At 35.7% G+C, this 17,655-nt stretch overlaps 1 protein-coding gene across 2 annotated transcripts in view; it reads left to right on the forward strand.

Annotated features, from left to right (window-relative positions):
* LOC121423289 (transmembrane channel-like protein 7) overlaps positions 1-17,655 on the forward strand; it is a 63,930-nt gene that overhangs the window by 39,516 nt on the left and 6,759 nt on the right. For both annotated transcript variants that reach the window (XM_041618624.1, XM_041618623.1), the window contains exons 4-11: positions 6,446-6,527; positions 7,089-7,229; positions 9,508-9,605; positions 13,150-13,316; positions 13,829-13,976; positions 14,686-14,847; positions 15,895-16,061; positions 17,210-17,324. In XM_041618624.1, coding sequence (XP_041474558.1) covers positions 6,446-6,527; positions 7,089-7,229; positions 9,508-9,605; positions 13,150-13,316; positions 13,829-13,976; positions 14,686-14,847; positions 15,895-16,061; positions 17,210-17,324 — 1,080 coding nt within the window. The remainder of the gene's footprint in view (positions 1-6,445; positions 6,528-7,088; positions 7,230-9,507; positions 9,606-13,149; positions 13,317-13,828; positions 13,977-14,685; positions 14,848-15,894; positions 16,062-17,209; positions 17,325-17,655) is intronic.

Genomic DNA, 17,655 nt, shown 5'->3' on the forward strand with positions numbered 1-17,655 from the left:
ACTTAGCACTGAGCTGATTATCTGACTCAACCAAACAACTTCATCATATGTTGGAATTTAGATTTACTGCGGCATCAATCATTCAATATAAATATTACATTTTACGTCAAAATACTAACCATGCGCTGTTCAACTGTGCACAACAGAGCACTGGCACAGTTTGATTTTGGAGCGTTGAGTAGCAGGTAGCCCAATCTGTTAAAATATAGGATTAAATACAAAGGATGTGTTAATGAAACTGTGCAGAAACATTAGATGTAGACCCTCACCCCCAGCAAACCCCCAGTCAACACTTGTTTTCAAAAAGCCAAGTCAGAATAGGGTTAACCTCTTTGTGACAACTGCCTACATTTTGTACGGTAACCACTGAGGACATCGGCCGATTACGGTATGTTGTTTACGTTTCAGCAGCGCTACACATGCATATATACATGCAGCCAGCGCATGAGTGTAAGTACGTACCGTATACCGTGCTTTGTATTTCGCTGACCCGAGAGAGGTAAAAGGGACTGGGAATACTTCGAAGCTATACTCAGGGCTGCGAAAAGGAATGCCAAAAAGTTACGAATTGTAAAAAAACTTTTAAATAATGCGACCAAAATACCACGAACAACCCCCCTCATGACAATCTGTGAACAATTTAACCATGTTTAGAAAAAATTCCAGCTCGATTGAGTGGAAAACCACGGAGAAAAGCTGCTTCAAACAAACGGAAGGACACACAAGATTAGCCAAATTATAGTAAGGATTAAAAAAAAAAAAGAATTCTGTTCAAACTCATTTTGAGATTATTATCACGACTGGTATTTATCTTTAAAGTAGGATTACATAATGTAGTACACATAATTATGATGATACTGTATCGTCTGCATATATCATAGAGCTTTAGTGCACTTTTAACTCCAATCCGTTCTAAAGGACAATCTCTGCATATTTTTTATATTTAATTTCAGTAGATTTCAGTCTGTGAATTTGATTGTAGACCTCCATGTACATGTATGCTGGTCATCCATGGTTCAGTAGACTAAGGCCGTGTTTATGCTTCCACTTTTCAGGCCAGAATCAGCGTTTCCAAACGTGATTAGTCCAAAACATGGTTGCGTCCATGCTTACTTTCATTTAAACGCTGTTTCAAAATGCCGATCTTAAACTCACAAAAAGGTGCGTTTGTAAATGTCGTTTGACCAGAATCAGGCTTTCTGGGGAAGTATAAACAGAACCATGATCGTAAACGTGTTTAAATGACGTCATTTGGTACATGCTTCCGGTGAGGTGAAAATCGTCGTATTGCTCCATGTTATCTCTACCTAATAACAACAATCGGGATAAAAACTTTTGAAAAAAGGCGCGCCCAATTTGACCTCGCTTTACGATGCGAAGCCATCTGGAGACCATGATTTGCTCTGAAAAGTTATACCTTGGTCACATTTGATCTACGGCGGCCGTACGGCGAGTCGAAAACAGCCGTTTTATTCATTTTTATTCAAACCACCTATGTTTAGCTGGTACGAAAATGTTAAAACGGCTGTTTTCGACTCGCCGTACGGCCGCCGTAGAACAAATGTGACCATGGTATTAAGCATAAACAGCACTCCCAGATTCACGTTTACGATCGGCGTTTTGAATTGACGTTTGAAATCGCTGATTCTGTCCTCGCAATGGAAGCATAAACACACCCTAATGGTGTTCATCAAGGGAAACAAAGCTGCTTGATTTTTGGCATTATTTTTTTTTATTGGGTCTATTGCGTTTCGATCCCCTGCTGCGTTTGATTTCCGACAAAGTTCATGTTCATGTAAAACACACACACACACACACCCCCTGACCTCATATAATGAACAGGTTCCTTATTGATTTGAATAGTTACATTGTTATTTGTTGAGTAAATGAACCCTTTCTACTGCCTTAAATGTTTACACCAACTTTTCTAGGGTGTAAAGTTCATGAACATTGGAAAACATGCTACATATACAATGGAACTCCCTGCATGTATGGTATACATGCTGGTATATGGTTTTATGGTCTTCAGTGTATACATTGTGTGCATTAAGAAGTAAAGAAAAAATAGTTTTTGCATGTATCTTTCATGTTTGTTTATTATCTCTACTTGTGTTTCTTTGAGCATTGCAAATTTATTTATGGACAGCCTCAAAGTATAAAAGAAGTTTGAGGGTTTAAAATCCCTGAAAAAATATTGTGGGTAGATAATACAAATTTCTTGATTTCTTTTAAAAGTTTATCATCCATTATCATTAAAAAAAGAAGAAAATTCTTATACATCCTTTAGGCTTACACATACATGTACATGTATATTTGATTATAAGTTTTTGTCATGGTATCCCATTTATCAGTACTTTGGTCTGCCATGGGAATCTGAACCTTCAGTAGCTTTTAACAGCATACTTGTGGGCAAACCTATCAAAGAGTTATTCATCGCTCAAAATATGTTCATGGTACATTCCACTATTTGAATACCAAGTGATAATTTTCCCTTTGTATGACCTTATTTAGTGTGAACTTTTGATCAATAGAATTCTGGAAATCCTCTGTGCAGTGAGTCCATTGATTGTATTGTCCATGTATTAACAAATAGTGATGGTCTGTTGCACACACTCACTAAAAAAATATTAGGGCTCCAGCATCCTGGTTCAGTATGCTATAAGGTTCGCTTTTTAAATCCATGATACTGGGATTCCATGAAATTCCTCAACAATACATTGAACCTGTGCATATTTTTGTGGATCTACATGTACATACATTATGAGCAGATATTTTGTCCACATTGTGCATTTATTATCATGTATGGATTCTGTCTCTATAGTTTTGGTTTAAAAGGGTATCATATTGTACTTTTGTACATGTTGCTGGTAAAAAATTATTATCTTTTTTTTAAAGTTATTTTTCAGGGCTACTTATCACAACTTACTGTCTACTATAGATAGCTTTAAAGGGGAATCCAGCCTTGGCCATAAAATGTTGTGTTGGGAAGGAGAAAAATATACTAAACAGAATAGTGAAAGTTTGAAAGAAATCGGATAAGCAATAAGAAAGTTATAGCTGCTTTAAAATTGAGATCACTATTAGTATGTAGATTTCAAATTGGCAACTGGGTAAGTAAATTATGACAAGAGGCAAGGACAACTTTTCCATAGGTCATGTACTTTATTATCAGGGATTTGTGGTTTTCTCCTATTAAAGTACCCATTCCCCTGGGGCAGTAATCTAAATATAAACCAGGGTAGTATATTGTTTTATATCCTTATGAAAGAAAAATATAATTTGAAATAAAACTTTTGGGGAAAATGACATTTTAGCCATAATATGTAATGGAGTACATGGAAGAGTAGTCCTTGCCTTACATCACTATGAGGGTAACCCGACACATGCTCCGGCGACGATTGCTCCGGTAACAAATGCTCCCCAAAATGCAACATTTGCTCCGCGACATTTGCTCCTCGACATTTGCTCCGCCGACATTTGCTCCGCCGACTGTTGCTCCGCCGACAGTTGCTCCGCCGACAGTTGCTCCGCCGACTGTTGCTCCGCCGACAGCTGCTCCACCGACAGTTGCTCCACCGACAATTGCTCTGCTGACAGTTACTCCGCCGACAGTTGCCCCACAGACAATTGCTCCACATTTAGCGACAAATGCTCCGGCGATAAATGCTACCCGAACGACACATGCTCCGGCGACAATTGCTCCGCCAATATTTGCTCCGCATGTAGGGACAGTTGCTCCGCCGACATTTGCTCCGCATGTAGGGACAAATGCTCCTCTGATAATAGCTCTGCCGAAATGCTATCCACTGATTTTTTTTTTTTTTGTAAAACTAACAACGCTTCTTTTCCAAAGCTGTATGGTTTTTATCATTATTCTATACTTTTTTAACATTCCTAATTGAATTGCTCAGCGAAAAGAAATAGTTTGGCTGAACTTAAATTTCCCATCAGCGCTTTTATCTCGATTATTTCTCCCTTTCTTTCCTTGAAAACCACTTTCTCCCCCGTCCCTCTCTCCTCCTGTACTAAAATTTTTTTTTCTCTCTCTACATTCATGACTTCTGTTCCTTATTTCTTTTACAACCTCTCCCATCTTCTCCTATCTCTTAAGCTAATATGCCTAAGTAGGGCACGAAATCAAGGCCTGAAAACCGGACATTTCAAGAACTTTGGTAATTATGAATAAGATGAATGAGTGAACACATTTTAACAATTAATGCAAGCGCAAATCGCGAGCCGAAACTTTTGATAGACTATCACAAAATGTGGATTTTAAGAAGCTTGTTGTATAATCAATATTGAGACATACATTACTTGCCAATAAAAATGCGAGCGTGCAGCGCTAGCTGATACGTTTTGACTATCAGACCTGCAAAGGGATACTTTGAAAACTGTATGGAATACACGAAATTAATAAAGGTAACTGATAAGTTAACATTTGCAAGCGTGTAGCACGAGCAGAAAATATTAATGTTCACATCGTAAAACTAACATTTTAAAAAATCACTTTAAAACAATCAATTTGTAAATCAAACAAAATAATGAAAGTTCGATATCCGCGGCGAAATATCTTTTACATATTGACTTCCATACGTGATATTTAAGCTCCATATTGAACAAGATAATTATGAAAATCAAACAGGCAATGCGAGCACGAAGTGCGAGCGAAAATTTTATATAGTGAAATATGAAAGATTCTTTTTATTTTCCAAGTCTTTCACTTGTCTTCCTCTTCTTTTTTCTCTCTTTTCCCTGTTTTTTTTCTTCTTTTCCCCCTTATTCTCTTTTTTTTGCTCCACCAATAGGGGGGACCCGGGCCCCTCGCCCCTGGATCCGCCTATTATATAAAGTGGCACAGCAACTTGAATGGAAAAACAAAACAATACAAAAAAGTATGTAACGCAAAAGGATGTAACAAATATTTTCGTCAGAGCAAGTGTCTTGTCTTCTTTTAGGCCTAGTAACTGTCGGTAGAGCAATCGTGAGCAGAGCAATTGTTATTCGAGGAGCATTTGTCGCAGGTATTTTTTTTAAGGTCTTATATTTATATTTTTAAAGCAACATGCCGAGAAACTGTCGATGGAGCAATTGTGGACGGAGCAATTATTGGCGGAGCATTTGTCCCTACATGCGGAGCAAATATTGGCGGAGCAATTGTCGCCGGAGCATGTGTCGTTCAGGTAGCATTTGTCGCTAAATGTGGAGCAATTGTCGGTGGAGCAACTGTCGGCGGAGCAACTGTCGGCGGAGCAACTGTCGGCGGAGCAACAGTCGGCGGAGCAAATTTCAGCGGAGCAACAGTCGGCGGAGCAAATATCGGCGGAGCAAATGTCGGCGGAGCAAATGTCGGCGGAGCAAATGCCGAGGAGCAAATGTCGCATTTTGGGGAGCACTTGTCACCGGAGCAATCGTCGCCGGAGCATGTGTCATGGATTCCACTATGACATCCCATATGCGGCCAATCTGAAGTATCCATGGGTATAGTGATTACCAATATTTACAACATTTAAAAATTCATAACTTTATTGTTGTTTGTCCAATATTGTTCAAACTTTCACCAATCAACTTGTCTGATTTTTGTTTTTCTTTTAAAAACAGGTTTTTATTTGGGTTGGATTCCCCTTTAATCTTAGAGTAAATAGGGATTGTAATGGGCTCTTTTTATTTTCCTGTGCTCTTTTGAGCACATCAGGGGCAATTCCATATCATTTTCCTTGTCAAATCATTTTCTCTGCTTTTTTATAATACATGTAGAGACAATAAATACTGATGTTATCTTAATGGACACATTTAAGCTCTTTTCTTATCAGCTGACATATGCCATTTTGATGGAGCATTAAATTCCTTATGATTCCAAGAATGAAAGAGAAATGTTTACAATAAAAATTATAACTGACAGAAAATGAAGATAACAAATAATGTCAATATTGAGGAGGGTTTATCACAGAAGACATGTGCAAGCTGGAGTCTTTATCAGTAAAGTCCATTCTAGTCTCAATATTTTCGAAAGTAAAATGCCACAAAATTGCATAATTTGTACAAGCCATGACATATAGGCCTATTTTGAAGCTCTCAGGAATACAACTGTATATTGCATTGACATTACGAAAAAAAAAATTTAATTACAATAGGCATGTTTATTTACATATTGAACAGACATGTAATTGGCAAGTTATTATCATATCATTGTCTATTAATCTTGTAGCCCAATCCGTTTCATCCTCTATTTCTCCCATTCCTCTCTCCTTTCTCCTCATTCCTGTCCCTGTTTGTTTTACTTATTTATTTGTTCATTTATTTCATTTCATTTCCAGGAACACAACAATAGCAAATTTCAGTACATCGAAAGCAATCATTCAAGATACAATATCAGAATGAAAGGAGAAACAAAACAACTAAAAAGGGAAATAACACCTGTTTTGCTTTTGTCCTTGTATATATACAGAAATGGAAACGCACAAAAGAGAACTTGTATGACTTCAGGTTACGCTTTGAAGTGTGGCGCTCATCACTCAAAGAAGTAGAAGGTTTGTAAGAATCATTTTAACAAATGTTTGTACTTTAAAAAGGCAAGTCCACCCAAGCAAAAATTGGACTTGAATAAAATAACAAATCAAATAAGCATGCTGAATGATTTTATTGAAATTGGATGTAAAATAAGAAAGTTAAAGCGATTTAAAGTTTTGCTTTTTTTACTCACAAAACAGTGATGCCAATGAGGGAGTAAATGATGTCACTTTTTCAGTATTTCTTTTTTTGTTGTTGTGAGTGTACACTGTCTGAACATGTTATCCTGTATAAAGATGTTGAATAAACTAATGAATTAATAAATGTTTCTGTTTATGGTAACTCCCTATTAAATGGGGATGTGACAGCAATTATTCCTTGACACACAGTAACGCATATTAGTTGATTTTTCTAAAATCTAAAGCATGATAATTCTAGAGTGCTTTATAAAGACAGAACAAAGTGAGTCTTAAGCGATACAGTGTAAAGCAAGTAAACATATATACACGTGTATTACTTATAAGCATGAACATTTTCCTTGTTTTGATGACGATTTTAATATTTTATAACTTCACATCCAGGCAAATTTGGAACAGCAGTGGTGTCATATTTTGTCTTCCTCAAATGGCTTCTTTTTCTCAACATCTACATCTTCTTCATCATGTTTGGTTTCATCGTCATCCCGGAACTCATATTGGGAACCAACTACATGTACAATCCACGTAAGTCGTATGGAGTAGTGCAAGAAACTTGTAATTGATCACAAATCAATTTCCGGAGGCCGTTTCATATAGCTGTTCGTAAGTTAAGAGCGACTTTAAGAATGACTGGTGATCCTTTCTTACGCGCTAAACCATCGCCTATGATGTATACCATTTACCAAAAGAAAGGATTACCAGTCGTTCTTATCTTACGAACAGCTTTATGAAACACCCACCAGGTCCTAAAATCTATTGAAAGTCGCTCATTTGGTCGCAAATTTGCGATTCATCAGCGGTCATCCGAACCATCGTATCACACATGCAGCGGTGCAAACCCATTTCAGAGAAATCGACTTCAAAGTTTACTATAATTTTTACACTTAGTTCCCCAGCCTTACAACATATTCATTTGCTAGAAAATGACATGGTTGGAAAGACCAAGACAATTGCTTGACATGGGTATCCTTATTTTTTACACAAAACCAAGGATCAGAGAAAATATTGCAAAAGAGCTCCATGCTTGTAATTTTGGTTTGAGCGGTTTAGATTTCCCCTGTAAAAAATTGCCATAGGGGATACAACAACCCTGGCTGCGATTTCAATGTGCCTGGTCAGTCAAATCCTATTGCTTTTCCTGTGCAAAGTCAATGCAGTGCCGATGGCCGATACAACAGTTAGGCTGATTGCGCGCATTGAAATCGCGGTCAGTCAAAAGGTCATATCTCTCTGCTAAAGTACATGTTTCCAATGGGATTTGCATATTTTATTAAAAATTTGTATGGCATCGACGTGAAAATCCCCTCATATCTCAGAAACTAGAATAAATTGCTGCCTATGAATGAAGAGATTTTTTGACCAAAATTGACTGATGCGATGGTACGGATGAACACCAACAGATTGATTGATGGTCTGCTTCTTGCATCAACAAGTATGAATTTATTTTCTTTAATTAAAAATGATCTGTCACTTGTAATTTTGCGTCAGAAATTTGCAATTGATTGTAAATATTTTCTTGCAACACCCCCCTGGACCCCATTTCATAAACAGGGATTGAGGAATCAGGGGCTGAGAGGGTTTAGCCCCCCCCCCTTTCTTTCAGTAACCATGTACAAAAACCTCAAAATGATCATCAATTTTTTTTTCAACCTTCTTAATCCTGTGAAGTGGGAATATGCTAGGACTTGTTTCGATTATTAAAGATACATTGTATTCAAGCATGCAGAATAGATAATTGTACATTCATGTTGTCAGAAAATTTTTTATTTTCCGCCAGTAAAGAAAACCCTTCCCCCCAAAAAAAACATACAAAACTTATTCTTATTGGGGTGATGCAATTAAGAAATATTCAAACTAAAATATTAAACACAACTCATACATGAACTCAGTGCCCAATACTATTCATCTAAACTACTAACTGTATTTCTTAATTGGTTATTCTGTAATTTTATATAATGCATTGGGACATGCTTCATGCATTATGCACTATGAAAGAATTAAATATTGTCATTACTTTTAAAGGGAAATACATGTAGTAAGACAGGAATATATGCACTCAAAGTAAGAATATTATGCAATTGCTTTACCTATGATATTTTGTTTTCTTGCTTTGATATTTTATAATAGTGTAGTTTAGCATCCACTTCGCAGACACTTTCCGCAATGTTCAGAATCTATTGAGAATGCCCGTCAAATCCCTATAGACACATAAGGGGTCATTGTCGAAAGTTGGTGGACTGGGACAGCACATCGTCTTAAATTCGGACTGGACAAGAAAATGCAAATATGTTGTTTGTCCGGAGTTAAAGACGATATTGCTGTTTTGATTCAACAATTTTTTTACAAAGGCATCTTCGTTATGAAGGGATTTTGACAAAAGATTCTCTGTGTTTTATATACATATATATATATATATATATATATATATATATACTAAATAGGTTCATTATTGCGGATTGAAATAATCGCTAGAGGGTATTCATTTGTCTCGCAATCTACTATGGTCAACAAGGAAATTCGTGATCACTCTCGCAAAAAGTGTTCACTGGCTTTCTAGGAAATTCGTGATCACTCTCGCAAAAAGTGTTCACTAGCTTACAAGTTCACGAGCTTTCGAGTGCCGCTGCAACTCTTTATCAAGTGACAAGGATTGTCCGATATCGTACTGTATTTATACTAATCTCCTAGACCGTACGCACAAGCGCGAGAACAATAGGTGGGCACTGATCCGTATATATATATATATATATATAGAAAGAGTCTGCGACATGATTGCTAAAATGCCCTAATTTTCTCATTACAGCGACCAACTGTGAGCTAGCGTATACAGACTCCATTGAAACAACATGTCAGGATGATGGTGACGGTGTCCAGTGTATCTTGGATTTCTTAGAAGGAAGTGTAAGTAGTAGCAGAAAAATGATATGCCATCCAGGATATGCCACGTCCTTGTTATTTCTTTCCACCAAAATGTGCATCCTGTTTGTTTTGGTGTTGTGAAATATGTTCTGTGTCTGTTGGTGATATGGTCAAAACAAAATTACATGTAAATACCATTAGTGAAAAAGGGAATTCTTTATAGAAACCATAAATTTATATGACATATGGAACACAGTGTAGTATGCTGATAAAGTTTGGCTAATATCAGCAGGTTTCCTATTGATGCCTGGTTTTATTCATTTTTTTTTAATTGGATTTTCAAGATTTTCATCATATTTTTTCATACTACAGTATTTTTGTGGGGAAATTTTTGTTTTCCTTGAACAACCTGAAATGCATGTACAGTAGAAACTTCGGAAATTACAGGATTAATTCATAAAAGGAAATTCCAGGTAAAACTTGTTCATACTTCAAAGCAAGCATACTGATACTTAAAGGGATGGTCCGGTCTCAAAGAATGTTTAGCTTAATAGAGTAGAATTCACTGAGCAAAATGCCAAAATCTCATCAAAATCGGATAACAAATAACAAAGTTATTGAATTTTAAAGTTTAGCAATATTTTGTGAAAACAGTCGTCATGAATATTCACTAGGTGGGCTGACGATGTCACATCTCCACTTGTTCTTTTGTATTTTATTATATGAAATTAATTCAAATTTGTTCCTCCAAGAACTAGAAAAATTGGATTGACAACTAGTACATTACATGTAGATATTTATTGCTGCAACTTATTTCATTATAAGGGATACATATTATTCACACAAGTATGATAATGAAAAAATTGTGATTTTATGTAATAACATAAGAAAAACGGAAAGCGGAGGTGACATCATCAGCCCACCTAATGAATATACATGACGACAGTTTTCACAAAATATTGCTAACTTTTAAACTTTAATTTCTTTATTATTTGTTATCAGATTTTGATGAAATTTTCGGCATTTTGCTCAGTGATTTCTACTCTATGTATTAAGTTATAATATTTTCAGCCCAGATCATCCCTTTAAAAATATTTAATATACAGAATGTCCAAAAATATTTAAATACGTAAAAATTAAAATGCCTCTGTTCTGTTTACTCATCTGTACTTGCTGAATGAAATTGGTTAAAAGGGATGAGCTTGCTATTAAATCTTTTTTATTAAGTTATGGATGTGCCTACAACTAAATATAACAAAGATAAAATGGTTCTCAGAATATATATTTGAATATGTTTTTTAAAGGTTATTCTATCTCATTGATTTTGACAGAGATTTTACTATTTTTTCTTGATTTTTTAACTTATTTGAGGTTAAAATCCCACAATATCACTCCAGGGCCCCATCTTACAAAGAGTTTCAGTTGATCTAATCAATCGCAACTATGGAAAGCCAGCAAAGTCAACATATAAAATGCATGTTTGTTCAAAATTTTTCTAGATATGAATGTATATCCATAAATTCCTTTATTTCTGGAAAATTTGGTGTGTTCTCCTTTGTTTACAGAGGAGATTTTGCAAATTTCCTGTAGAAAAAATTATGACACTGATGGATTTCCATAGAGTTACGATTGATTGGACCAATCCTAACTCTTTGGAAGATGGGATCCAGGTTTATACAGTATTTATATTCATATAAATGTACCAATAAATCCCAATCTTGTCAGTTTGAAGTTATTACAATTTTGTGTGAAAACACTTTCAAAATCCAGGATGCAATATATTTCATAAGTGGTGCTCTGTCCGTCCCAAGTAAATTTGTTGTCATAAATTGACATATTAACAAACAATGCCACCGATTTATGAGAAAAAAATTAATAACCATGTGCAGAATTGAGTCATTAGTCACCATTTCTATTATCATTGCTCTTCAGAAAGAGTAATCAGTTGACAAATCCAGGATATATGCATTATGTGATGCCAGTAAAGATAATGGTAGGAGTCTCATTCGGGCATTGTTTGCATACTGTTAGAGTTTATCAAGCATGTAAACAGTGATAAACTTTATGATGATATTGTTCATTATTAGGGAACTCCCCTAGCTTGCCCAAGAGTAGCAGTGAAATGGTTCTCAGAATACTGATTTGAAAATATTTTAAGGTTATTTTATCTCAATGATTTTTACCAAGATTTTCTTCTTTTTTTTCTCGAAATTTTCTAATTTATTTGAGGTTAATATGGATCTCAGAATATCATCCCAGGTTTATATAATAGTGTTTGTGATGATATAAATGTTGGAATACATGTATATCCCAATAAAGAAAGATATTTAACTTAGTTTTGAGAGATTTTACAGTTTATGTAATTGATTTGATAGTTGTATTTTCCTACCATGACTATTATTGTTGTATAGGTCAACTGATCAAGTACAGATTTTTATGGATTTTCGATGTTGGTAAAATGAGCAGATCAATTACAAAAACTTTAGTTAAAAATAAAATGAACCTTCACTTTTCCAAAATGTATGAAACCTTTTCTGTTATTTTCCCAAATCAATATAATCTAGGAACTACATGTAATGCCCCATGAATATTGTCTTGTCTCAAGGTTTATCAGCATGTCACTTGTTATCTCTGCTCATAGGTGCCACAACATTTTGAGCATCTGTGGCAAAACTAAAATCTTATGCTTAATTTGATTTTATTTCTATTTTAATTTGGAAGTACATGTCCATATCAGTGACATCAGTCCAATGTAAATGGGAAAACTGAATAAAAAACATAAATGCCGAACGTGTGTTGTTGAAAGGATGTTTCATGTACAACTACGGTTACTTTGCCATTATTATAACTAGAATGGTAACTAATTTTGATTTGTTTTATAGCCCTGTTACCATGGTAGTTTTTATTATGCCAAAGTTATGATATTTGTGAAGTAGGCCTCTGGTCTTTAATGGCAGGAAACATTCTATAGGAATGTTTGCAATGAGTCATTGTATGACATTCAATGTAATACAGTGAAAATTGTCTTTGAACACAATGCAAGAGACACAAGAAAAGTATTTATGAGCAGGTACCGGTAGTCTTTCTTAACGAGTTCTTTCTAGACTTATGGGTAAATTTTCATATGAAACAAAAATGCCTTTTTGATTTACAGGTGGTCACTAATTACTTTCTTGTACATGTATTTAGGATTTGGACTTCATTTGGAAGTGATCTTTCTCTATAATGTGTATGTGCAATGCCCATTTAGTAATTGACATTCTTTCAATTACATAAAATATATTGTGGTGTTTTTAAATCGTTGAAATGATTGTATAAGAAATAAGATTGCATGATATTCTTATTGTGGGCTTTTAGCTGAGCATTCACATGCAGGGAGCAAGTGTGTCATAAAATGATTGGTGATTTCATTGACTATTTGTTATTAGCTCCTGAAATCCTTGCATCTAATTGGCTCAAAGCATATTTGTCAGTGAAAAACTCTTGACATGATGCTTCATGTAAAACTCCAAGTAGAGTAATGCTTTATTACGAGCTGACAATAGGATTTCTTCACATCTTATCAATTTTGATATTTTATTTTCAGGGTTGGATGGAGCAGACACCCCTCTTCTATGGCAACTATTCCCCAGAGTTCTACCTATCGGAGAACAGCACCATTCCCATCAACCCAAACATCTATAACCTTCCTCTGGCGTATCTCCTAGCTACGATCAGTTACTTTGTGATCAGTCTCCTCATGATGGTTAACTAGTAAGTGTACTCGTCTCTTGTTTGAAAGAATATAACCTTTGATATTACTTTCTCAGTCATGATCAGGGAACACTTGAATTACATTTGTGTGTAAGTCAGTAGATACTGTGTGCTCATGAACCCACCCCACCCCCAAAAACAAAAATGAATGAATAAATGAATAAATAAATTGATAGATAGATAGATTAATTGATTGATTAAAGATATCTTAAAAATTACAAATAAATAACTACACTTAAGAAATGGGAAAATATCAATTGACTTTAGAGCTGGTAACCTTTTGAAACTTTTGTTTTTCTTGTTATATTTTCAAGGAGGTGAATGTCGGCGCCTTCTACCTTCCTGGGCAACTTTTATTGTTGACTCGTACAACATTTTGATGAAGTTAACCCAGTCCCAAGGAAGGCCATTTTGATTAGCAGACTTTTATTTGTAATTCTTTTGTACTTCAATAATGTATGAAAGCAAAGCTAAGATTGCCAATTAGCATTATTCTCTTTAATCTTTGACAGTACGGCTAAGGGTTTCAAGGACAGCATGGCCAACAGAGAAGACACGTCTTACAAGTATTGTAACCAGGTGTTTGCAGGGTGGGATTACTCCCTGACCGACTTCAACAACTGCTATCTCAAGCATCGGAGCATTCACTATGAAATAGCTGTGAGTATATTTGATTGTAATCATTTCTTTATTTCAAAGATATATGTTTTATTTGGTAGTTAAAAAATGACATGTGTGCTGGTAGTGAAATGAAATATGATTGCTGAAAAATGCATTGATAATATATTTAATATTTACTCGCCCATAAAAACCAAAGAAATTTGACGGTTCTAGGGATATGAAAATTTTTAATAAAACACATGAGTTTTATTTTAACACATGGGGAGAAAAGAGCAGATATTGCTTAATATGGGCCAGGGCTTCAATGTTGCCATGATACATGGTCTCTCCCCCCCCATTGGCTGGATGAAACAAGAACAAAATTTACTTTTAGTAAATGGGTATTTTTTTTAAATCTAAGGACATGGCGTAGAATGTATCGGTGTTAAGCTCAATAACTTTTTTCTCGAACGATCAATGATTCATGCGATTCATGTCATGGTCATGGTGACAAAAATTGGAAAATTTATTAGTCTAGAATTAGTAATATATGTTCATTGTCTATTTTTTTTTTTTTTTGAAAAGATGTTTTTAATGCTACTTTAAATAATGAATGTATGATTTTCGACAATGGAATATAAGTGATGCATGCAGTTCATTTCATGGTGTAAATATGTAGACAAAACATTACATTACATTATTGTTATTGGTGTTGGGTTGGAATGAATTTATCCAAATCTTTCCTGTTTTCTATTTTCCATCACGGCAGACTGCTCTAGAGGAAGAGAGATTAGCCCTGAAGCGTGCTAAGCGTACCACCAAACAGAAATGCAAGCTGTACTTCCTACGGATCTTCCTCAATCTCCTGGTGTTACTTGTCCTAGCCGGAGCCGGTTACCTCATTTACTTCACAACAGATTTTGCTGTTTTGGTATGTAATCAATGCCCTTTATTCCCTAAATAATACTTGTTTTGAGTTTTTGCTGATATGCTTTTAATTAAAGGTAAAAGGCAGTCATTGCAGCAAACAATAATTTCTTGAGAAAATCTTATACATCAAGGTTAATTTTCAAAATATTATTGTACACCTAGACCGGGTGTGTGTTTCATAAATCTGTTTGTAAGTTACATGTAAGAGGGACTTTAAGAATGACTGGTGAACATTTCTTATGGGCTAAGTAATCACCAATGAACATATCATTTACCACAAGAAATGATCGCCAGTCATTCTTAAAGTCGCTCTTAACTTACGAACTGCTTTATGAACGGCCCCCTGGAGCATTACTGTAAACTTATCTTTGTAAAATCATGAAATCTTAGCTCAAACTTGATAACTCTGATGATCACTAACACAGAAAAGCATATGTGGGACACTGTATTGATATTGCTTTGAAAATACCTGATATTTGATGGAATTCTGTGTTTATTTTGCCAATTTCTCAGCAAGTACACATTTTCTTCCAGAGCTACATGTACATTGTATTTGGCACACATTTTTTCATTTATACATACAAACACTTTGGTGGTGAGACTCATTTGATAGGATCCTGTTCAAACTCATTTTGAGATTGTGATCGTTACCACAACTTTTATTTGTCTTTAAAACCTGTAAGAACTTCATCCAAGGTTCACATCTAGAAGAGTATCTCCGAATAGATTTAAACCATACATCGTTTCCAGTCATTTGAATTGAAGTACAAAGGAGATACGATATTTTGTCTCTTTAAGGAAGATTTAATTTGAATACATGCAATGAAATAAAAAAATCCTCAACATGCTATATAAGTTATCAGTGTCAATGTATTTTCAAAATAGAATAAATTATGGGGGGTGCTAAATTTATATAGACGAAAATATGGTTTTGTTGGATTAAGTTTGCACAAATTAATATCATTGGGTCATTAGCTTTCAATGAGAACTTGATTGTAATGAGAATAAGGAATACACACTTGAATATTTCTCTGACTATCACGCTTAGAATTCCAGCAAGCCCGTCACCACCGATGCCTTTGCTTCGCTTCTCATAAGCTACCTTCCGTCCATCACCATCACCCTCCTCAACGGCGTCGTCCCCATGATCTTCAACGTCGTCGTCCGGTTCGAGGACTACAGTCCGCAGTTTGAGATCAGCATCACCTTGATCAGGTATAGACCTCTGCCTGGGGAGCATTTCATAAAAACAAAGAGCCAGTGATTTCCACCGACTATTTGTTATAAGCTACTGAAATCCTGGCATCTGATTGGCTCAGAGCAGATTGTATCAGTGTAAATCACTGACAAGGGGGCTTCATGAAACACTTCCTTCACTTTCATTCAATAATGATGTTTGAAATATTGCGATTTCATAAAGTATGTACATACTTTCGAGCCCCTTCTTTGGAGTGTGTGTGTATATGAGTTTTGTCAGACGTAGACCAGGGCTCTAACTTCGAACCTCTGCATCAATTTGTAACTTCCCCACAGTTTGGAATACAGTCGCACGCTACAACGACTTCATTGGAGTCCCCAGTTTCCCATATTTTATATGCGTAATGAAATGCATGTCACAAAGAAAAGCAAACAGCTGCTTGCTCTGGGAAAAGAATGATTGATTGGATGCTCCTGCCTCTGAGAAAAATAATTTTGGGACAGCTGTATTTGTTTCTCATTTCATTAGAAAAGGAATCTAATTGCTTAAGACATTAATGCATGTCTTCGTTCATGATGCGATCTATCTGCTGGTTGAGGCTGTGCCGACCCATAACGCTCAGTCTAACCGCTTCATGCAGTAAATGAACAGAACCTCAACCCATGTTTGGTTAAATTCTATAATGACTGCATGTTATGCATTATTTGTGTGCTATTCTGTTTGTTTCTTTACATAGGAAAATTGTTTCCCTTAAATTACTTAATTTAAATGACCTTTATTTAGATGAAAAGCCTTGATATGATGATTCTTTTTTTTTAGTTGTGTGATAAATACATAAAAAGACATGAACAACTCTGCAATAGAAATATTTATGGCTTGAAATAACTCATTGACGAGAGCAGGTCCATCAAATCAACTTGAATGGTCAGCAATGATGATTCGTATTCTCATATTATCATTTGTCTCTAACTGGATAGTGTTTTTGAGACTTGATGTAAATGAGTTTGTAACCTTGGTGGACCCCTATTAAACTATGACTCAACCCCTATGTTTCTTACAGGACTGTGCTCTGTTGCATTTGTCTATTACAGGGCATTGTTTTTGAGACTTAATGCAAATGAATTTGAATTAATTGGTGATTCTATCCCCCCTTTTTTCTTTACAGGACGGTGTTCTTGAGACTTGCTTCCTTGGTTGTTCTCTTCCTCTCCCTCTACCCTCAGATCGTCTGTCCTGGAAGAGAAAGTGAACCTTGCGATGTTTGTCCAAGTGACCTCAAGGTACGTATCTGGGGCAGGCAAGAAAATGAATATTTTGTTTTTGCGGGTGCTACTTTTCACGACCTACTGCCAAAATCTGCAACATTAAATGAGCTAGGTATAACAGAGCATGCTTAGACAACTAATTAGGGCTAATTGAGACTATTATTAGCTCACACAATGGCCTGCACTCCTGTCCACATATGTGAGTTTCATGTGACTTAATCTAGCCAATCAGAGACATGTACTCTTCAAGGCCCACGAAAGAATACATGGTGTACCGTGAAACCCACTACATTCTTCTTCTTCACTGTGGAAACCTTCAGAACTTACAGCTTACCCCCAAATGCTG

This window comes from Lytechinus variegatus, chromosome 10, assembly GCF_018143015.1.
Source record: "Lytechinus variegatus isolate NC3 chromosome 10, Lvar_3.0, whole genome shotgun sequence".
NCBI classification, from domain to species: Eukaryota; Metazoa; Echinodermata; class Echinoidea; order Temnopleuroida; family Toxopneustidae; genus Lytechinus; species Lytechinus variegatus.